The sequence below is a fragment of the Dothidotthia symphoricarpi genome, assembly GCF_010015815.1.
Source record: "Dothidotthia symphoricarpi CBS 119687 unplaced genomic scaffold P153scaffold_25, whole genome shotgun sequence".
Taxonomy (NCBI): domain Eukaryota; kingdom Fungi; phylum Ascomycota; class Dothideomycetes; order Pleosporales; family Dothidotthiaceae; genus Dothidotthia; species Dothidotthia symphoricarpi.
This window is the reverse complement of record NW_022985032.1, coordinates 80,948-102,190: the sequence shown is the minus strand read 5'-3', so window position 1 is coordinate 102,190 and position 21,243 is coordinate 80,948. Positions and strand designations below refer to the sequence as shown.

At 54.7% G+C, this 21,243-nt stretch overlaps 8 protein-coding genes across 8 annotated transcripts; 4 read left to right on the top strand and 4 right to left on the bottom strand.

The window, feature by feature from the left end:
- Window positions 1–2,538: 2,538 nt before the first annotated feature.
- P153DRAFT_351381 (uncharacterized protein) lies at window positions 2,539–4,471 on the bottom strand. The gene is made up of 2 exons (XM_033666339.1): window positions 4,356–4,471; window positions 2,539–4,307 (listed from the first exon to the last, which is right to left on the bottom strand). The coding sequence occupies exons 1-2, from the start codon at window positions 4,432–4,434 to the stop codon at window positions 2,674–2,676; spliced, it is 1,713 nt and encodes a 570-aa protein (XP_033518266.1). The 5' UTR covers window positions 4,435–4,471; the 3' UTR covers window positions 2,539–2,673.
- Window positions 4,472–4,600: 129 nt separating this feature from the next.
- Window positions 4,601–6,049, top strand: P153DRAFT_327557 (N-terminal nucleophile aminohydrolase). The gene is made up of 4 exons (XM_033665332.1): window positions 4,601–4,704; window positions 4,761–4,945; window positions 4,996–5,414; window positions 5,466–6,049. Exons 1-4 carry the CDS (start codon window positions 4,681–4,683, stop codon window positions 5,597–5,599), a joined length of 762 nt encoding a protein of 253 aa, XP_033518265.1. The 5' UTR covers window positions 4,601–4,680; the 3' UTR covers window positions 5,600–6,049.
- On the top strand, window positions 5,776–7,403 carry P153DRAFT_140433 (uncharacterized protein). Its single transcript, XM_033662102.1, has 2 exons — window positions 5,776–6,633; window positions 6,684–7,403. Exons 1-2 carry the CDS (start codon window positions 5,952–5,954, stop codon window positions 7,286–7,288), a joined length of 1,287 nt encoding a protein of 428 aa, XP_033518264.1. The 5' UTR covers window positions 5,776–5,951; the 3' UTR covers window positions 7,289–7,403.
- A 2,080-nt stretch (window positions 7,404–9,483) lies between these two features.
- P153DRAFT_255290 (uncharacterized protein) lies at window positions 9,484–10,551 on the bottom strand (the record flags this gene model as incomplete). Its single annotated transcript, XM_033662768.1, has 2 exons — window positions 9,484–9,982; window positions 10,355–10,551. Coding segments are annotated over 2 exons (696 nt in total), but the record flags the coding sequence as incomplete, so codon positions are not given.
- Window positions 10,552–11,217: 666 nt separating this feature from the next.
- Window positions 11,218–11,980, bottom strand: P153DRAFT_140394 (uncharacterized protein). The gene has a single exon (XM_033662101.1). It carries the CDS (start codon window positions 11,839–11,841, stop codon window positions 11,374–11,376), a length of 468 nt encoding a protein of 155 aa, XP_033518262.1. The 5' UTR covers window positions 11,842–11,980; the 3' UTR covers window positions 11,218–11,373.
- Window positions 11,981–15,148: 3,168 nt separating this feature from the next.
- On the bottom strand, window positions 15,149–18,204 carry P153DRAFT_426761 (uncharacterized protein; the record flags this gene model as incomplete). The annotated part of the gene is made up of 3 exons (XM_033672620.1): window positions 17,819–18,204; window positions 17,109–17,731; window positions 15,149–17,050 (listed from the first exon to the last, which is right to left on the bottom strand). Exons 1-3 carry the CDS (start codon window positions 17,823–17,825, stop codon window positions 15,149–15,151), a joined length of 2,532 nt encoding a protein of 843 aa, XP_033518261.1. The 5' UTR covers window positions 17,826–18,204.
- A 156-nt stretch (window positions 18,205–18,360) lies between these two features.
- P153DRAFT_371194 (uncharacterized protein) lies at window positions 18,361–19,277 on the top strand. Its single transcript, XM_033669210.1, has one exon. It carries the CDS (start codon window positions 18,445–18,447, stop codon window positions 19,165–19,167), a length of 723 nt encoding a protein of 240 aa, XP_033518260.1. The 5' UTR covers window positions 18,361–18,444; the 3' UTR covers window positions 19,168–19,277.
- Window positions 19,278–19,424: 147 nt separating this feature from the next.
- Window positions 19,425–21,213, top strand: P153DRAFT_351373 (ArfGap-domain-containing protein; the record flags this gene model as incomplete). Its single annotated transcript, XM_033666338.1, has 3 exons — window positions 19,425–19,667; window positions 19,718–20,034; window positions 20,083–21,213. The coding sequence occupies exons 1-3, from the start codon at window positions 19,553–19,555 to the stop codon at window positions 21,211–21,213; spliced, it is 1,563 nt and encodes a 520-aa protein (XP_033518259.1). The 5' UTR covers window positions 19,425–19,552.
- Window positions 21,214–21,243: the final 30 nt, after the last annotated feature.

Below are 21,243 nucleotides of genomic sequence, written 5' to 3'. Positions count from 1 at the left end.
GATCGATCACACCTGGAGAATGAGGAGGGGAAAGTCGATCCAAGATCGACCGGAGTCGTCGAAGAGTATGAAAAGTTGGAAATCGAAGAGAGAGCAGCGATGGGAGAACAAGGACGAACTCGAAACGGTCTGTCTGACTATTCGTTGAGAGCAAGTACACAGGTATCAAGAGCATGTCGCAGACACCCATGAGGACAACAGCTTCCCCTCCTGTAGTTCAGACAAAGACAAAAAACCATCGCCACGGATTGGCCTTAGACTAGAGGCCTGTATTACACTACTCTATCACGCAGAAAGAGCAAGGACGATCACTGCCAAACATCATACCCTCACCAAGACACTATCAAAGTAGTCTGGACGCTAAAAAGCAATCATATTTAGCACATGGCATGGATGCGATAACCAAGCACCTTTTGTCGGACTAAGCTAATAACCCTCCGTACGAGGACAAATCGGCCCGCTCATAGAACAATAACGAGAAAACATGCACTTATATCAGTACAAGACAAGCCAACTTCACCCCTCAGTTTGAGTAAACAAACGCTCGGAGGAGAATATAACAGAGCAGCTTAAATGGTTGAGGCACATCTCTAATACTGAGGTAGATATGCATGCAGGAGCATGGCGGACAGGTATGAGTGGATATTCACTCATAAATGCTTCGAGACAAGCCGACATTTCTAGACAGTGCTTTTTATCCAAGGTAGTCAGTACTAGTATTGACAAAACAGAGCGCCTCTTGACAACTAGCGAGTCGACTTAGCAACACAAGTACACGCGAATAAAAATTTTGGTCCTCCTATTTTCGACCATGGAAACTCGTCAACCGGCTCTCGATATCGAGCTGTAAGTACACAACTACGAGGTATAATAGCACGATCTCATTTCTGTCTCTTGTCAAGTTCTTGCAAAATCAAACTCATCTAATCGCAAAACATTTCACATTCATTCCTATCTCTTCATACTCTCACAATTCTACACCCACCTACTCCCTCTCCTTCTCCCCATCTCCGTCTCCGTATCCCACATCGTCCCTTTCCCTTCAACCACACCCACACCCACGTCCCCCTTCCTCCCAACCCTCACAGGCACAACCCCCGCCAAAATCAGCGCACCAAGCACCACGCCCGCCAAACTCAAAAAAAGTACCACGCCCATAACGATGCGACAAGTTCGCGTGCGCAGGAGGGGGCGTCGGAGACGGACGGGCAGGTCCGCAGAGGGTTTCGGCTGCGGGGGGTGTAGATTAATTTCTGTCAGGGTATGGATGGGGATTTGGGGGTGGTGGGGGGGCATTGCTTCGTCTGGGTTCGTGTATGTGAGATTTGAGGTGGAGATGTGCTGTGCTGTGCTGTGCTATGCTATGTATGTTGTGCTGTGTTGAACAGGGGGGTAGGTTATATCAAGGGGGTTTTATCAACGGGGAAGAGTTGTGAAGACGATGGGTGGACAAAGAAAGTTGTACGCATGGGGATACAATGTCTTGTCTTGAGGGTTGAGACAAGCGTAATGTGTACTTTTGGTTGTTTGGGCTGACTGGCTGGGACTGAGAAACGGTGCCTTGGGGGTACGTGGATGAACAGGAGAGGCTGATACACAGCTCAATACTAAATGATGCTACTGTGCTACACATGAAGCAGCAGTAAAGGGGGAGTCGTAAGCCAATTCCACACTCACCTCTAATTCCTTACGCCAAAGCACGAACAGCACACCCCCACACTTGGTACTCCACCTCTCCACCGTTCATACAGCCTCGCATTTCCCCCTCATTACCCACCATCCGGAGACAAGACACCCCCTTCCTTTGATATCCCTACCCCAATCACTACTGTCATATCCAGACGTCTCCCCACACTCCCAATCCCGTGACAAGTTTTCGTATCCGCGTCCCGCTTCCCCAACACGCCCGCGACCACCAGGATAACAGCCATTAGTGCGATTAGTATGCCAATGTTATGCAGAACTCGTTTGTGTAGGAGGAGCGGTTTGGGGGATGGGTTTCGATGTCGGGCATTGAGGAGGGGCGCACGGGCAGATTTGCTGGCTGTAAGACGGGGGGAGGGGGATGCATTGGGATGGAAGTAAGTGATGATGGGATGGTGGTGTGGTAGATGGTGGTGAGATTGTACATATACACAGTTCTCATTTCGATGTGTGGGAGTGAAGTGAAGTGAGGGGCTTACTGGCTTTGGTGGTTGTGGTGTGGAATGTGTTTACTGGGGAGTGCTGCCGGGTCAGGTCAGACTCGATCGGATTTGTTGGGTATGCGGTGGAATGAAATGGAAAGGATCGAGAGGGCGGGTGAGGCGTTTATCGCAGGCGGATCATGAAGAAGCGAGGATCGTGCGTTGGGGAAGTAGAATGAACGGTAGGATATGAGATACGGCAGATCATATGTAGACACTGAGCTTCTTTCCCTCGGATCTCATGGCATTGGACGGGAGTGGGTGTGAGTTCGGGAATGGACGTGGCGGAACTGAGCGAAGTAAACATAGTAGAACAGAACAAGGGCGTTGGATAGGCAAGTAAATTGATTTACGCCTATCAGTCAGCAAAATGACACACTAATGTCTAGCTTTGCGTGTATTACAAACGGGTATCGTTCACTTCCACGTCCCCTGAAACCCCTCAATTTTCATCCATACCACAACTCATATTAGCGAATAATTACATCTACGCATTCAAATGCCCCCGCAGCCCCTCTTTCCCCACTCTCATCGCGCGCTCAATCTCCGCTTCTTCTTCGCGCAGTCGCCCCTTGCCAAACGCCAGGTCCCGCTCCTGCCGCCTCTTCTCCTCCTGCACACGGCGCTCACGGTCCGCGAGCGCTTTTTCTCTGCGTTCCCTTTCTGCACGCTTCTTCGCGCGCTCGGCTTCTTCTTCCGCGGACAACGCCGCGCCCTCGGGGGCTGGGGGCAGGGTCGAGATGTACGTCTCGATGAGGGAGTCGCGGGTCGAAGGTGGGAGGGAGATGTATTTCAGGTCGGTGAGGATAGACGAGGGGAGGGTGTCGATCGTGGTTGAGCGATGGAGAGCGGCGAGGGGTTGGGCTTTGAGGAGGGCGGACAGATCGGATTTGAGGTCCGAGTGGCGCATGCCCAGTCGTTTGATGTGGTCGCGGTACAGCTTTTCCTTGTCTTTATCGGAGAGCTTGCCGTCTTTCATCTCAGGCTCCTTTTTGAATTTGCGGCGGAACTCGGGCCAGTAGAGCTTTGGTGTTGCGTGCTTGTCGAGGAGGGCGAGGTATGGTATCCGTGGGTCGCGCTTTTGCTGTGTGGCTTTTTCTTCTTTGAGGAATTGCACTTTGTCACGCGCCCATTCATTGAAACAGTCTTTGCGCGCGTTCATGTTTGGCAGGGCTTTGTAGCGTTCGTCGTCGTATAGGACGCCTTGGTCTAGGATCTTGTCCCAAGGCGTGAAGGGACTTGTTCGTGTGTCGTCTAGCAGCTCTTTGAACAAGGCTTTGCAGTCTTCTTCGGTCAATGCAGGGACTTCGTCGTCGTATTCCTCTTCATATTCGTCGCCCATTTCCATCTCTTCCATCTGCGCGAGCTGCCATGCTAGATCGTCGTCTTCTTCTTGGGTAGGGTTTCCAGTCGGTTCCTCCGTTCGTTGGCGCTTAGATGCGTTCTCTGCTCCTTCTCCCTCATCATCTGTGACCTCAACTTCCTCATACTCCTCATCATTCTCCATGCCCTCCTCGCCATCAACCTCGACTATCTCGACCTCCTCTTCGGCCGCCGCAAGTTCTGCCTCGATGTCTGCCATGGCGGTGTCCTCTTCGACGTCGCTTGGCTCCCCTCGTTCCTTGCGTTCCTTCTTCTCGCGCTCTCTTCGATCAAACTCGACCACAGCCTTCATCACGTTGGGCGGGAACTTCCAGAAACTCTCGTTCGTGTCCTTGTTCCACACAAACCTCCTTCCCAGCTTCGTTTTGACCAGCACCCAGGGCGCGCAGTTTGGTATGTCCTGGCGGTGCTTTGGCCTGTCTTCCTGCGGTCGCTTTCTCTCGACATAGTTGTTGTGCCCTCCACGAAAACCTCCACGATGTCCGCCTCGTCCCTGGTGCTGGGGTCCGCTATGTTGAAAAGCTTGTCTTGGCGCGCTCCCAAATATGAGGTTCTGCATCTGCTGCTGTGGATTGAAAGCATTTTGGGCAGGCTGAGCGTTGTGGATGTTGTAGTTGGGTGTCGCATCGAACGTGGACGGTGCTGATGGTGGAGGATGGTTGTAAAACTGCGGTGTTTCGGCTACAGGGCGAGTATACGTGGATTTCTTCGTCTCCTTGTTGTAGAAGTACGTGTGTCCTGTGATGTCTTAGCATTGGGTGTGATGTAGATGTGAGCTATAGCTACCTGAAGGTGCCTTGTGCTCGGTCCAGCCCGCAGGAAGCGGCGGTGCTGGCGCGGGCGGTCGCGTGGGTATATCCGACATTGTAAAGCTCGAAACGCGTCCTAAGACCAGAGTAGGCGCGAAGGATGATGCAAAGTTGAGGCTGCTGGGTCAATGTCCAAAAGTCATCGGGGCTTGGCATGTGGAATCGCCGACATACGCGTTGGAAGCTTGCCTGAAGCTCCATCAACACCAACCCACGCCCCAGTTCCCCCGCCATAGTCTGTTACTGTCGCCTCTCCAATCACCCTCGTCGACTGCTCTGACTACCTCGAACAAACCGCCACCATGTCCCGGAGATATGATTCTCGGGCAAGCGCCCCGCCCCAACTGCTCCCCACGGCTTCACCACTAACACATGTTTGCAGACGACCATCTTCTCGCCCGAAGGACGTCTTTACCAGGTCGAATACGCCCTCGAGGCCATCTCCCACGCAGGAACAGCACTCGGCATACTGGCCCAGGATGGCATTGTCTTGGCAGCAGAGCGCAAGGTCACCAGCAAGTTGTTGGAGCAGGACACATCGGCCGAGAAGCTGTACATCCTGAACGAGTGTGTCCCGCCTCCACCCAGCCATTCTTGGTGATGCTGATGATTCGTAGCAACATGATCTGCGCCGTCGCGGGCATGACGGCCGACGCTAACATCCTCATCAACTACGCCCGTCAAGCCGCCCAGCGCTACCTCCTGACCTACAACGAAGACATTCCCTGCGAGCAGCTCGTGCGTCGTCTGTGCGATCTCAAGCAGGGCTACACGCAACACGGTGGTCTGCGACCTTTTGGCGTGTCCTTCATCTACGCAGGCTGGGACCCGCAGCGCCAGTTCCAGCTCTACCAGAGCAACCCCAGTGGCAACTATGGCGGCTGGAAGGCGACGAGCGTCGGTGCAAACAACGCCTCTGCCCAGAGCTTGTTGAAGCAGGACTATAAGGAGGACTGCGACTTGAAGGAGGCATGTGGGTTGGCCGTCAAGGTGCTCAGCAAGACTATGGACTCGACCAAGTTGAGCAGTGAGAAGAGTGCGCATCACCAGAGTCATCCCATCCATGTCACGTGCTAACATTTTGCAGTCGAATTCGCAACAGTAGGAAAGACCAAGAGCGGCAAGATCTACCACCACCTTTGGAGCGCGGATGAGATCGATGCTCTGCTCAAGGAGCATGGGCTGGCCAAGCCAGAGGACACTGAGATGTCCGAGACATGAGACCACGACGACTGAATGACACGATCTGACTTGGTGTAACGAACGAGTCTGCAAAATGATAGACCAGGTTCGTAGTATGCCCTATAGGTGAGAACCACGCGACATTTGATAGCCAATTCCACCTCATGATGACGATTCGTTTTTTTGTGTCTGTTTGACTGCTCGTTCCTTCCTGATTTGTCCCCCACACCTCATACTTTTGACGCAACTGCACCTTCCTCACCCACGTCATATCTTTTTCGCGTAGCGCCAATCTCATCATTTCCTCGCCCCTCTCCTCCAACATCTCGCCAGACTCTATGCTCTACTGCATTGCTTATACTGCATCGTTGCTTGAGCATTTCTTACCAGTATGACCACTCCCCTGCGTCCGTCAAACGACGCCTATCTCACCAACAATGGCCCACCGGGGTCTTTCCTCCAACACCTGCTCGACGAGATCAATGGCGCGACTACTCCTACTGTCCTTCGTAATAGAGGCACCTCGAAGAGCACTCCGCAATCTCAGCCTAGTACCAGCAGGCCGTCGTCTTCAGTCTGGGTCGGTGGCTCTTCCGCTGCTCAAGACGCCCGCGACAAGTTACGAGCGGCCGATGAAGCACGTGTTTGTAGGAAACTTCTTAGTACCGTTGACGGCGCGTCAGGAAGCCATGCACCGCCGTTGTGTCTGCGTGTCTCACCTCATACACAGCCTCCCTCACCCGACGTCAGCTCGAGCGGGGATAACTGGACATGCACCGACACATCAAATCACAACCTGACTACAGGCTACATGACGACCAGTAGCGTACGATCTACTGTGGGCGGTTTGCGCCTGGCTACTTCTTCCCTCGACTTACACCCACCCTTTCCCTGCAACGACGTCGCACAATATCACTCACCACTCATCTTCAGCGACGTGAATTTGAACGACATCTTCTCGAGTTCTTCCCCGACCGAGGCACCCACATCGGCGGGAACCGACGTACCGACCTCATTGACGAGCATGACACTTGAGCAGCGTACAACGCCCAGTGATCCTGGGAGTGTCAGCTGTATGTTGAACTTTACTGCAGGCTCTCCGATACTGACATGATATTGATAGCTGGCAAAAGAGAGCTCAGCCCTTCACCCTCGCCCGAGAAGATGTCCAAGAGAACACGTACAGAGGCTCTATCAGAACCACAATGCCGCTTCCTCTTCCAAACGGACACAGATCCTTTTCAAGCATTCGGAGGCGCCGGCAGTGACAACAATTGTCTATCTCGAACGTCGACCTTCACCGAGAGAGGTCCAGATGTATGCAACCGCGCAGCGCGCCACTCCATCCCCTCACTCTCCTCCTTCAGACCCGAATCCGCAAACTCTCAAGGCCAGCCTCAGCCCCAACTCCGGTCCCAGCCCTCCACTCCAGTCCGAACTGCAGCACGTACATCTTCCTCGCGCCGCCAGCGCGCAAGTCCCGCTCAGTCAGAGACACCGCCATGGGCGCGATCAATGCATCTGGTCGACACCGACGACAACTACCTGTCAATCTACAAGAACGTGCATGGAGACGAGCAAACGGACTCGCCGCTTTGCCTGTACTGTTTTCGCCACAAGGGCAGCTTCAATCGGGTGCGGACGCATGGCTATGAGGTGTGCGGACGCGAGGAGGCGCTGCGGAGTCATTACTGGGAATTGAATGTTCCATCGTGGGTGGATCGGTGAGTATTTCGGGGTTGGGACTGAGATGTTGTTTTGGAATGTGGTTGTTTTGAAACAGTGGGGTATTGCTAGGCTTTTTTGTTTTGTGTTCTCGTTTCTTTGTTTCTTGTCTAGATTGGAGTTCCTTTTTTCTGCATCCTTGTTGGGGGACTCGTTGTCTTGTTTTCTGTGCTGGTGGGAGTTATTTCTTTGGACGTCTTTGTCGTATTGTATTATAGGTGTTTTAGTGCTTGCTATCCTGTTATTTCCACTGCTTGGCAAGTTTTTGTCCTATAGATGGGTTGAATTTGATCCTGTCTTTTCTGACCGCTTGTATGTGCTTTACGCCTGATTCGCCGTACATGAGACAGAACTGAGACTGAGACGCAACTGGAAGTTTTATCAAAACTGCATTGAATCCCATCTCAAGTCAACACAGGAATATCGCCACTAAAGCCATGAGTTCCCCTTCTCCATGTCATCCACATACCTCACCATCACGTCACTTCTCACAATCGCATCGAGCAGTCTCAACTCGTGTGATACGATTTCCTTTACATCGAGATATATCGAGCAACGTCAAGAGTGCGTGCTTTGTGAAGTCTTGTCTTGTTGTTGTGAGATGTTGGGATATTGGATTTGTTTCGAGTTTGGGACTTCTGGGATGGGAGAGTTGAGTAACGAGGTGGGGTCGATAGATAGATAGATAGATAGATAGTGAGTGGTTGGTTCGACACGAAAGGACATGAAGAGATAGGATTTAGTAACACAATCAATCAATCCTGGGAAATCGGATTTCAATGACTGACCTGGAAAATTCAAACTAATCCATAACTATCACATAATTGTACTCATGGTCAGATATCAGTCATGGCAAACAAGACAAGTCACGTGTAGATCAAGTTTGAAGCATGTAGCACATGAGATTTATATTAAGGAAATCCGATTACACACTAGGAAATATATACAAGAAGAGGAACACAAAGAAACTCGACATATCCCAGATCATCATAACAACCCTCAACTCTCTACAACATCATAGCCGCGAAAGCAGCAACGACAATAGCACCACCAGCAGACAGGGCGTTGGCCGCACCAGTGAACTGGGGAACATTGTAGCCGGTCTGGGAAGGCACCGAACCAGTGCTGAAGGACAGGGTGCTGTTGGCCTTGGGGGACTGGGGCACACCTGTGCCGACGGCAGGAGTGGCCATGGACTTCTTGTCGTCACCGCAGCCGTAGCCGTTGCAAGCAGACTGGGTGCTGGCAAGGGTCTGGACGAGCGGTGTGCCGACCATGGCGGTCTCGCTGGCGGGGTAGGCCATGCTGGGGGTGCCGACCATGGCGGTGTCAGGGACGGGGACCTTGGTGTAGGTCACAACCTTGGTCTGGTAGACGGAGGTGGCGGTGTTCTCGCAGTCGTAGCCGTTGCAGGCGGGCTTGGAGCTGGCAATGGTCTGGACGAGAGGAGTGCCAACAACAGCGGTCTCGCTGGATGGGTATTGGATCAGGGGAGTTCCGACCATGGCGGTGGCAGAGGACTTGTTGTCGTCACCGCAGTCGTAGCCGTTGCAGGCAGGCTTCATGGAGCTGGCGGGCATCATAGAGCTGGCGGGGTATTGGATCAATGGTGTTCCAACCATCGCGGTCTCGCTGGCTGGGTACTGGATCAAGGGAGTTCCAACCATGGCGGTGGCGGATGACTTGCACTCCCAACCGTTGCAGAGGAGCTTCATGGAGCTGGCGGGGTACTGAATCAAGGGTGTGCCGACCATAGCAGTCTCGCTGGCAGGGTACTGGATGAGGGGTGTTCCAACCATGGCAGTCTCCTTGCCGGGGTACTGGATCAGGGGAGTTCCAACCATGGCAGTAGCAGAAGACATCTTGCTGTCGTCGTTGCAGTCGTAACCGTTGCAGGCGGGCTTCATGGAGCTGGCGGGCATCATGGAGCTGGCAGGGTACTGGTTGAGGGGAGTTCCAACCATGGCGGTCTCCTTGGTTGGGTACTGGCTGAGAGGAGTACCGACCATGGCAGTAGCGGAGGACATCTTACCACCCTCGTGGCAGTCGTATCCGTTGCATGCGGGCTTGGAGCTAGCGGGGTGGCCAACAGATGGTGTTCCGACGGGGTATCCAGCGGAGGGAGTACCAACGGGGTAGCCAGCTGAGGGAGTACCGACGGGGTATCCAGCTGATGGCTTAGCAGAGGACTTCATGCCCTCGCCATGGCAGTCGTATCCATTGCATGCGGGCTTGGAGCTAGCAGGGTAGCCGACCGATGGCGTACCAACAGGGTATCCAGCTGAGGACGAGCCAACTGGGTAACCGACGGATGAAGTGCCAACGGGGTAGCCGACGGAAGGAGTGCCAACGGGGTAGCCGGCGGAAGGAGTGCCAACGGGGTAGCCGGCGGAAGGAGTAGCAGAGGACTTCTTGCCCTCGTCGTGGCAATCGTAACCATTGCAAGCTGACTTAGAGCTGGCAGGGTACCCTACGGATGGGGTGCCAACAGGGTAACCGACAGACGATGTGCCGACTGGGTAACCGACTGAGGGTGTACCGACTGGGTAGCCAGCGGAGGGTGTACCGACGGGGTAGCCAGCTGAAGACGAACCGACGGGGTAACCGACAGAAGGCGTACCGACGGGGTAGCCGACGGAGGACTTCTTGCCATCGTCGTGGCAATGGTCTCCAACGCAAGCAGACTTAGTGGGGTAGCTGGGCACATCGGTCGTCTTGTGGGGGATGGTCACAGTGACGGTCATGGGGTAGTCGCCGCAGCCCTTGTTGCACGCCTTGGTGGTGGTGTCGTAGCTTGGGGGAGGAACCGTGGTGTACTCCTCTGGGCAGTAGGTAGTGGAGTACATCTCGGTCTTGGTCGTGTAGCCGTTCTCGCAAACATCGACGTAGGTCACGGGGTAGGTTGTGGTGATGTACTTCTTGGGTGTCTCGTATGACTTGATCGAAGCAGCCGGAGTTGTGGCTGGGTAGGCGGGCACAGTGCTGTAGCCGCTGTTCATGCCCTTGCTGTGCTCGTACTCCTCGTCATCGCCGCCAGTCTTGTAGCCACCATCCTGCTTGCCGCTGTACGGGGTCGCGGAGGGCTTGCTTGGGTAGCCACCGTCGTGCTTGGCACCGTACGGGGTAGCAGAAGACTGGCTGGGGTAGCCACCGTCATGCTCACCGGCATAAGGGGTAGCAGAGGACTTGGTTGGGTAGCCGCCATCGTGCTTGCCGTCGTAGGGAGTGGCAGTGGAGTGGCTTGGGTAGCCGCTAGTCTTGACGCCCTCCTCAGTGCAGGACGACGTAGCAGAGCTGGCGCTGTACTCGCCACCGTGGGGGTAGGTGTTGGTGTAAGCAGCCGGGGTGGAGGAAGACTTGCTGTCGTATCCGTAGCCGTGGTCACCACCGTTGGGGTAGGTCTTGGTGTTCACGGAAGGAACAGACGAAGACTTTCCGTAGCCGTAGCCGTTTCCGTTGTCGTGAACGGGAGTGGCGGCAGGGTACTTGGACTCGACAGCAGCAGACGAAGCCGGGTACTTGTTGTCATAGGCGGCAGACGAGGCTGGGTACTTGTTCTCGTACACAGCAGATGAAGCTGGGTACCCGGTGTCGTAGACGGGAGTCTTGACAGTCTTGGTGTCGTAAGACGGAACCGAAGACGAAGACGAACCATAACCGTAACCGTTGTCACCGTCGTAGTTCACGCTGGAACCAGTGTCGTACGAGCCGTAGTTGACGGCCGCAGCGAAAGCAGTAGGGGTCAGAGTGGACAAAAGTCCGACTCCGAGAAAGATGGATGAGGAAGGCATGATGAGTATTAAGTTTAAAGAATGGCTAGCCCTATAAGAGCAAACGGAGATAAAAGAGAGGCTGTAGAAAAAGATCTACCGGTTGAACTGACAAGCTGAGAGATGTTGATGAGAAAATATTGAGAGGCTCTTGACCTGCTATCTATACTTGTCCTGCCATGCCCCTGAAATGGGCTTCGACCTACGCCTAGCTGAGGTACCTGTAGATCGCTGGCCAGTTCGTCAAGCCAAAGACAGAAGCTTCTGCAGGAACGCGCCCTGTGTATTTGCTTTACTATTGAACTTGGCTGGACAAAGTTAGCATGGGCGGTTTATTTTTCGACTATCCACCGCGGCGTCGTGTCCGGACGTAGGCGCAACCGTCGCGCGGTCCATTATCTGGCTGGGTTGTGGGTGGCTTTGCGCCGCGAACTCGAGTGTGGATGTTAGTAGTCGATTTCGACTAAGCCTTTTTGTGCCAAGCGTCCGTGGCGTTGTGTCAGGGGTAGGTAGATCCATAATACTAGGTGAAAAGCGAGCAACTAAGTCCGGGCCTGGGGCCCCCCGCAGTTTATATTTGGCGCACAATAGCGTAAAGAATGACTGTTTCGAAGTTTGTGCTGACGATCTTGAATGCAATACTCCAAGGCTGGCTAACAGCTTGCAGTACATAGAATCGCCGTAAGGGCCATAGGAGAAAGAGCCGTGTCGCAGTGATGCGTGTTGATTTTCCCGACCGATCCGGACACGGGGTCCAAAAAAGGAGATATAGATATATCGGGCCATCGGTCGATCGGCTAGCTCGATTGGACGGTAGGTACCAGCTGCTGCCACTGTCACGAGAAAAACAGTACTTACCCTTATGAACGGCGATACAACACGACAGAAGGGTCTGGAGAGTTGTCAGTTCATCGTTTTCCATGCTGCAACGTTTGGATGTCGGTGTTGGAGATGAGGATCCTCAGCCTTAGACGCTCGATCTCATCAGCCGTATACGGAGGTCTAATTCTGGGACACGACCTTTCAGCAACCCAAGTCCAACCGGACCCTTACGCGTTATCAGCATGCCCTCTCGAAATCAGACCCAACCCGCTCAATCCACACTGGCGAAGCATCCGTCCAGCACCCGACTCTTAGACATGGCATTAGTGCACCTAGGACTCCGGCACAGATTGCGCGATACGAACGCTGAGACTTATCGAGGGCTATTCTGGTCTCGGTGAGGCGAGGTGAGGTCACAAAAGAGTCATTGGCTGACTAACAAACTGGCCGATCCACAACAACATCCGACACCGGTCCATCGGCGAGTATGACCGCTCGCCTAGACTTCATTCTCGTCGGATGCATTCATTTTCTCACGGCATACACCTTGTGCATTGAGTGTTGTCAATTCTTCAAATCGTTTGGTTGCAAACATTAACCACACCCATCCTCGACACGTTTGGACGTTCTGCGCGAAAGACGTGACAAATGTGACCTGCATGTCAATTCCAAACACGATACTCTTTTCAATCTGCGGAACGCGATCCTAAAAGACTGGAATAGTAAAGTCACACTTGTGCTTCTTACTGTTGTCATGCAGACCGTAAGACGGATATTATAACTTCAGCCCGACATACCCCTTTTACATCTGCTTGAACTTTCCTCTGTCCTGCCCCCGACAGCAAACAGAATTTAGACAAAAGTATTCAACAGAACTCGACTTCCATTATCCCTTTCCTTCCCACTCCACACCACGATCAACTACCTCCACCGCGAAACAAACCTAAACTATCTCGCCCCACGTACCTCCAGATCATGATACTGTGGTATCCAGGGTAAGTTTTAGCACTTTGCCACCCTAAGGATACGTGGTCTAGTAAACCTCTGCAAAAGTGGCGAAGTGCTAAAACTTACCCTGAATACCACAGTGAGCCTGAACTCCAGCGTCCCATCGCGCCACGTAGTATACTCTGTTTCCGAACAAACCCACCAACGCACTCACTCAACAGACGTCCTGATTCCCGTTAATATCGCGGTACACTCAAACCCAACACAGACGTAACCAGACACTTCCCAATATTATCAAATCTCATCATCACAGAGCAATAAAGGCACCACAACACAAGCTCTTCGCATACAACGATACTTACATCGGTCTGAGTATGCAGTGTCGGCGGTGTGCGTTCTGACTACACTACACTGCGCTTTTCCATCTCCATCTCCCTGTCGAAACGCGATGGATACCGTGTAGATAGCTGGATTGTAATACTCGCATAAATCAGTGTATTGCACATCAGGCCGCTGGGGATGGACACTATGGTATATACCGACGTGTCTACTGATAGCCCGCGTCTGTTATGTCTTTAAAACACATCTTCATTTTCATCTGCATCTTCATTGTCTAGTCTCAGCTATCCATCCAGTATGGGCCAAGTAAACGTACAACACTAACTTTAAAATTAACTGTAACTCTCAACGCGCACGTGCATGTATCTCAATCTCCGCAGCGAAGCAATAACCCATAACCCATCCTATACAGAGCGTAAGGAAACAAGACTATCCGCCCCCCGGCCACCATCAACATATTAACCAGCTGTTTCTCTATCTATCCATCCCGATCTAGTCTAACTAACTTAAGTACTCCGTACGATGTAGCAGATTTTCCCGGACATACCAATGCTAGGTAGGTAGGTAGGTTGCCAAGTCACTAAGTTTCCAAAAACACTGCACGTACATCCCTTCCAGAACGTCTAGTCCTCTTTGTGTTCTGCTTAATAGGTAGGGGTTTTTTATATAGTGGCTTTGAGATTGAAAAGGAGTGGAATGAAATCAATGCTGGGGTACGATTCGTTTAGTGACGTGTAGAGAAACGTTAAGTTGTATGTAAGGATTCTTGATGTTGGGATATATATGTGAATGCTGTTTTTGGTTTTTGTTATTGTTGTAAGGAATTGCGGAACCGTGGAATTAGCTGGGTAATAGGTACGCACAGCGGTTTGAGTGGGAATTAAGGTTTATTATTTGGATTGGTAGATAGGTATATTCTGTACATTTCTACTTCTAGTCTTGATTTGGTGGGAGAGAAGGACTGATGGAGAAGATACGCATGGGGGATGGATGTGAGGCAAGACATTTACATCTATAGCAGTACACGTACTCTCAATTCGCATTCATTGGATGAGAAACAGATAATAGTCATCGTAGTAATTGTATAACAAATGCAATAAGGGGAACGAAATGAAATGAAATATGAGCGGAATATGTATACTGATAACTTGGAGCATATGTTTGCAGAACACAAAACACCTCATCTCTACGTCAACACTCCTAGAGTGCAGAGTATTGTATATTTTACTTTCTGATAATTATAACAAACCTACTCCCCACCATTGCTACGAAGCTAAACCAAGTCAATCCATTATTTACAAACCCCCAGTCCAAGCTAAACATGAATTCAGTACACACAACCTAACGTACTATAAAACAGAGTGGAATGTAACGAGCACTGCCTAACAAAAATTTGGATACATCAACAGAGTAAGCTCCATCTCTACTGAGCTTTTTCTAAGCCGCTGCCGGGGTGCTGAGGGGATATGCATCTCTATCTACATCTCCCTCTCCTGTCTCCAGATCGTTCCGAGGTGAAGCGTAATATAACATCCCAAAAATTACAATCTGAAGTAATTCCTCTACTGTACTTTACTCTACTCCACTCTACTCCGCACAACTAAAATAAAAAAGCAGGCATTACTCTTTCATCGCGTTAGTAAATCTGATAGTCAGTCTGGATCCTTTCAGATAGCATGTGTGGGGACTACATAATAGCACGCTTAGTCCAAAACACAGCACAGTACAACACAGAACAAAACAAAGTACGAGATGGAGACGAACAAGATGAAGACAAGCACACAACTGAAAATATGCGACACGAACATCTACCCCAGCCCACCCTGCCCTAACCCACCCTACGCAAAAACGATCCAGAACCCCCACAAAGAAGACTGCAAAAAAAAAAAAAAAAACAGCACATAACCACCAGCGCAAAGACACAAAAAGCCCCCCCCATCCCCTCCCCACCCCCCATCCCCCCCCCTCTCCCCCCCTATCTCACTCACTCCCCCCTCCCCCTCAAATGCCCACTAAGCACCCCAACATCCGCCCTCGCCTCCGGAACCTTCTCAAGAATATGCCTTAAATTCTCCATTTGAGTAACACTAACCGCTTGATTAAGCGCTATACTATTCCCCAAGATCTGGATAATAACCGGCGCGTCGATGAACGGGCCTAGGATCTCTCTGGCTTGGGGGATCAGGTGGTGTGGTGGTGGCGGGGGAGAGAGTTGGGGGAGCATGGAGGGCGCGGGGGCGGCGCCGCTGTTTGTCGCGAAGGGGTTTCCGTAGGCGCCTTGCTGCTGTTGTGGTGTGTTTGTATTAGTGTGGGGGTTGGGAGCGAACATGGGACTATACTGCATAGCCGCGACGGGACTCGGACTCGGAGCATTAGCAGGCAGCATCTGCGCGACCGGCATATCGAAGTGCATTGTCTGCGCTATCAGCGGTGGTTTATCCTCCGGCAGCTTAGCAACCAAAACGAGCAGCATGAGGTGTTCCTTGCGCGGAGTCTCAATGGTGCAGTAATCCAGCATATCGATAAACGAGGGCAGATTGCTTGGGCCGGCCTCGACAGGGATGACGTAAAGATCACGCATGACGTCGTTTCCGAGGTTATCGACGGGGACGACGCCCCATTTCGCGCGCTCGTGGAAGTACGTGTAGAGGTTGTCCATTTTGTCGCGGGCGTCGGGGGTGGTGGGGCTGACGGCTAGGATGGCGACGTCGTGGCTTTCCGAGGTGCCGATTGTGCGGATGTAGTCGTTTCCCTTGACGCCTTCGATGCGGCCTTGGATGGAGAGGGATTTGGATATGAGTTTCTCCCAGGGGATTACTTGGCCGAAGTCGCCGCCTGCGACGAAGCGCGCGACGGCGTCGAAGGCTTCTGCTGATTGGGATTGCATGCCGATGGTGCCCTGCCAGCAGACTGTGGGATCGGCCGAGTACCCTGACATTTCGACATCGTTGTCTTCGTCTTTTAGCAGGCGATCGACATCTGCATCGTCGACGGGACCCTGCGGTTTCTCCTGCCGCATCGAGCTTCGGCGGCGGTGCAGGAAGGAATGCTGGTCGTTTTGAGGTGAGCGCACCTTGTCGAAAACAGAGTTGATGTCGAAGTTCGTCGATGGCCGTCGTACGAGATCAGGCTGGGCATTGGACATGTCGACGGAACCCGCATCCGCCGGGCTGTCTGCAGGGCGATCGTATGGCAGGGGTGGCAGGGGATGGTCGTCTGATATGCTCTCCCTCTCTCGTAGTTGGGGCTGTCTGAACTCGGTGTTGTCGTTGGCATTGTCGTCGTCGACCACCTCCTCGCCCTTGTGGGTTTTGCGCAGACGGGGTCCGGTTTCCTCGGTCAAGATCATCTGCTTCTCGGCGGCCTCTCTCATGGCGGCGTACTGGCGTTGGGCGTCTTCGCTCGCCATCTCCTCGGTGGGCATTGTCGCGAGCTCCTGTGCCTTTAGACTTCCAGAGAGTAGGCGGTCCACAAGGAGGGAGTTTTTCTTGACGTTGAACATGATAGCGCGGAAGCGATCCGAGTACGGCGAGGCTGCTCCCGTCGGCTCGCCAAACTGCTCCAGGCTGGCCAGGGCGATGTGCAGGGAGAAGCGCGCGGCGAGTGATGTTGCCGTCTCGCCGTCGGGGATGCGATAGCCCCTGGCGTCAGAGGCAGATTTAATCAGCGGAATGAGGATGTCGCGCAGCTTCCCTGCCAGCGTCTTCTGCATCTCGGGGAGCGCGTCGATATCGACAATCTCTGAAGGCTGCGCTGTGGTCTTGTCCTGGTGCTGGGACGACCTCCTGCGCTTCTTGCTCGCATTGGCCTTTTCGGCCGTGTCGTCATGACGCCGTTTCTCGCCCACGGGCGACTGGGGCTGACTCTTGGGCGCCTCCTTCTTGATCTGCTGGCGGGGTCAGTCGGGGTGCAGTGGGTGGGGTGAGTGAAGTGGGAGCACGCACCTTTGGCTCGCTGTGGCCGTTGCGGACTTCAGCGGTGACGGGTGCAGGCGAGGGAGACGGCGCCTCGACGGGGGTTGGGTCAGCAGCGAGGGGCGGCGACTGCTGGGGCGTCTTGGTCTTCTCGGGGGCAGAGTCCTGCCTGACGTCGCTGGGACGGGCCTTTGGCTTGGAGCCCTTCTTGCGCGCCCACGGCTTCTCGCCGCGGCTCATGGCGGCCAGCAGCTCGCCGTGGTCCTCGGGACGGCACACCTCGCAGTGGTAGGTGGCGTCTTCGGCGTCCCAGTGGTCGCCCTCCTGCAGTCCCAAACACTTGACGTGCTGCCAGGCCTCGCACTGGTCGCAGCAGATCATCTGGCGGCCGCGGATGTCGCGCTGGTCGCCGCACACGCAGCGGATGATGGCATCGTCCTCGCCGTCCTGGTCGCCCGACTGCTCGGAGCCGGCGCGCGACTCGTCCTGCGTCTGCGTCTGCGTCTGGGCGGGCGCCGGGGCCTGCGACTGGGCCTTCTTGTCGCCCTTGGGCTTGGTCGTCTTGGACTTGGTGGCCACAACGGGCTCGTCGAGGGCGTCCTGCGTCTTGGAGTGGTGGCCCTTGTTGGCGCGGCCGGAGCGGCGTATGTCCTCTGCCATGGCATCGTCAGCGCTGGTAGCAATGCGTCGTGTTGTGGCTCTGGACACATCGCTGGGCGCATGGGATGGAGTGTGCTTACCGGCCATGGTGTGTCACGGAGAGATGGGCTCAATACAGAGGTACACGGCTTATGCTACGGGCTCAAAGGGTTCAAAAATCTCTACAGATAGCCCCGGGCTGATGACAGCCGACGGCGGACAAAGAACAACGACAGAGACGACCTTCTAACTAGAAAACCAGCGCGACCGATCCCTCGCGTCACTTGCGCAGGCAGCCGAAACAATGCGATGCGCAACCGTCGCAACTTCCTCTTGCGCGTCGGGCCTTGTCTAGCTCAGTAGTTGTCGGGGGCGGGATATGAAGAGACGTCAGCGGGTGCGCGCAGCTTGAGTGCGAACCTGCACGTCTTGTGAAGATGGCGGGCGGGCGTGGCGTGTGAGTGTGCGTGGGAGTGGGAGTGCTCGTGTGGGAGTGAAGTGAGGAGAAGGTAGGAGCTCTGGCCCATCGTTTTGCCGATGGGAATGGTGCCTTGGCGCTATGCTGCTTCGGGGCCTTTGCGCATTCCATCCAGAAGCATCCAGCATCTAAACATCCAACATTCACCATCTCGCAAATACTCAACAATCACCATCTCGCAATACACGACACTGTTCGCTTCATATATACACCCACGCGTCACGCCTTACACCTCCAACCCCACACACCATGGCAGACGTACGGTCGATGCTCCGGCAGCAGCGCGCAGCCCGTCAACAAGCCTCGCGGCCCCAGAAGACGTCGGCAGCTCCCTCGACAGCCCCGACGTCGAAGAAGCGCAAGGCAGCCGACATCTCCGTCGAGGAGGAGCGCAAGCGAACACGCACAGAAGAGGATGCAGGCGTCCCAGCCGGTTTCTTCGACGCCGGGGCCACCAACGAGGAGGTCGAGGAAGCCCCACAACCTGCAGTGCCAGCCCAGGACAGCGAACCCCAACCAGAGCCTGCCAAGGTCGCGCCCCCGCCCGTCGACGCAGCAGAGGAGGCAGAACTCGATGCGTTCCTGAATGAGATGAAGCAGGAGCGCCCACCCGCACAGCCCACACGATACTCTGGCGCCGTCATAGAAGCAGCCCCCATGACGGCTGCCGAGATTGCTGCACAGGCGCGGGAAGATCAGAACGCACAGCGAGCGAGGCGCGACGAGGAGGTCGAGGGCGAGAAGGAGGATGCTGCGCGGGCACTTGAGGATGAATTCGACGAGATGGAGGGACTGGAGGAGAGGGTGAAGAGGTTGCGGGAGCAGAGAGAGGCGGTGCGGTCGATATCGGGGCAGCATATGGCGGTGGAAAGTAATGTGTCAGCAGCTCCGCAGATGGAGGTGGATGAGGAAGATGGGGAGAGCGAGTCGGAGGATGAGGATTGGGATGACTGGAGGTTCCGGCCTGCTTGATTTGTGGATGTCGAGGAGACGTCGTGTACTATATGCAGCCTTTTTGATAGATACCCGCAAGCGTCTGTAGTGATTAATGGAGTCGTAGTAATAGCCACTCGTCTTCACCATAATGTCATAGCAAATTCATATTCACTCTGACGAGTATGTTTGTGGACATGGACCAACTCGCTGACTGGGACGATGATGATAGCGCCAAGCAATGACGGACACTCGGTCGAGGAAACGTCTAAGAACGATTCAGGCACGAGCTAGACTCTCGCAACACAACTCCCACTCCCGTTCCTCGACTCTCTCACACGCCTGCGGCTGCTACCCCTCACACACACACCAACTCACACCGCACCACCGGCGACGTCGTCCCAACACGCACACAACCCCCACCATGTCGCGGCGGCCCAATCCCGCGGCTGATCGCGCAGAGCAGAACCGCACCACGCTCAAGAACCTCGTCAAGCTCGAAGGCAACAAGACATGTTCCGACTGCAAGCGGAACAAGCGTGCGCCCTACCGTCCCCCACACTCCCCCCACTTGTTAATGAGGAAATAGACCCCCGCTGGGCCAGCTGGAACCTGGGCGTCTTCATATGCATCCGCTGCTCGGGCATCCACCGCGGCATGGGCACCCACATCAGCCGCGTCAAGTCGGTCGACCTCGACACGTGGACCGACGAGCAGCTGCAGAGCGTGCTTCGCTGGGGAAACGCCCGCGCCAACAAGTACTGGGAGGCCAAGCTGGCGCCGGGCCATGTCCCGTCCGAGGCCAAGATCGAGAACTTTATCCGCACAAAGTACGAGAGCAAGCGCTGGGTCATGGACGGGCCGCTGCCTGACCCCTCGACACTGGATGTGGATGACGACGATATGGTGCGTGGGTTGGCGAGAAAGTAGTGGAGCAGTGCTGACATGACATAGCCGTTGAAGAAGGTGCAGGAGAAGGTGCAGCTGGAGCGCTCGACGTCGCAACGCCTGGCGGGCGGTTCCACCCAACTCCCTCCCCCGCAAGCCAGGCAGCAGCCGGTTATCGACCTCTTCGGCGACGAGACGCCTGCCCCGCCCCGACCAAACACACAGCCGCCCGTGGGAGTACGATCCACACCGTCCAGGGCAGAAGCAGCACCCCCCAAGCCGACAAACTCGGCGTTGCTGGGCATGGACTTTCTCGGTGGTGCCTCCTCGCAGCCTGCACGCCCCGCCAGCACAGGGCCCGCCTCGGCCGCGTCGTCGAGACCAGACCTCAAGCAGTCTATCCTCTCGCTGTACGCCTCTGCACCCAAACCAGCACAGCCCCAGCAGCAACAACACGCCCGACAGGAGTCTTTTGGCAGTCTCGCGCAGACGTCGCCCCAACAATCCTCCTTTGGCGGCATGAACGACGCTTTTAGCAGTCTATCCTTCGCCGCCCAACCCGCAGCGAAGCCCTCACCCTTCTCCGGCCTCGACAGCTTCTCGAGCACAAAATCCCCCTCCACGACATCGTCCTCGAACATGTTCGGCGGCGGAGGAAACTTTTTCGACGCAAAGCCCAAGTCGCCCCCCGCCACGCAGACCCGGACCATGAGCCCAGGGAACTTCTCGGCCTTCTCCACCCCCGCGCCATCCAAGCCAGCGGCGGCCCCTGTCTCCAACATGATGAACGACCTCCTCGACTTGTCCATGGCCGCACCCCCCGCGCAAAGTGCTGCGGCTTTCAACCTTTCGCCAGCTGCCCCGACGCCCGCCCCGGCCCCCGCTCCAGCGCCCTCCGGTTTCTCCAACTTCTCCAGCATGGACGCTTGGGGTAGTAGCAGTAATGATGTCTGGGGCTCGTCGGCGCCCGCCCAGCCCGCTCACTCAACGAACACAACTAACACCGTGCATGCAGCGCCCAAGAGCCCGGGCTGGGGCGCTCCGGCGGTTGCGCAGGATGATGACTTTGGGGGGTGGAGTAGCGCCGCGCCGACTCATGGCAATACTTCGACGGCGACGGGGGGGAATGCTGGGGCGGCGGGTAAGAGTGGGGGGTTTGGAGGCGGGGATGATTTGTTCTCGAATGTTTGGGAGTAGGGGGTTGGGGGTATAGGGGGGTGGGTAGAT

Excerpts from the sequence above, each read along its gene's own strand:
- P153DRAFT_140433 (XM_033662102.1), top strand. The coding sequence starts at position 5,952 with ATGACCACTCCCCTGCGTCCGTCAAACGACGCCTATCTCACCAACAAT. Across the intron at positions 6,634-6,683 it reads TGATCCTGGGAGTGTCAGCT|CTGGCAAAAGAGAGCTCAGC; the intron begins GTATGTTGAACT and ends TGATATTGATAG.
- P153DRAFT_351381 (XM_033666339.1), bottom strand. The coding sequence starts at position 4,434 with ATGTCGGATATACCCACGCGACCGCCCGCGCCAGCACCGCCGCTTCCT. Across the intron at positions 4,308-4,355 it reads CGAGCACAAGGCACCTTCAG|GACACACGTACTTCTACAAC; the intron begins GTAGCTATAGCT and ends AAGACATCACAG.
- P153DRAFT_327557 (XM_033665332.1), top strand. The coding sequence starts at position 4,681 with ATGTCCCGGAGATATGATTCTCGG. Across the intron at positions 4,946-4,995 it reads AAGCTGTACATCCTGAACGA|CAACATGATCTGCGCCGTCG; the intron begins GTGTGTCCCGCC and ends GATGATTCGTAG. Across the intron at positions 5,415-5,465 it reads CAAGTTGAGCAGTGAGAAGA|TCGAATTCGCAACAGTAGGA; the intron begins GTGCGCATCACC and ends AACATTTTGCAG.
- P153DRAFT_140394 (XM_033662101.1), bottom strand. The coding sequence starts at position 11,841 with ATGGCCCGATATATCTATATCTCCTTTTTTGGACCCCGTGTCCGGATC.
- P153DRAFT_371194 (XM_033669210.1), top strand. The coding sequence starts at position 18,445 with ATGGCAGACGTACGGTCGATGCTCCGGCAGCAGCGCGCAGCCCGTCAA.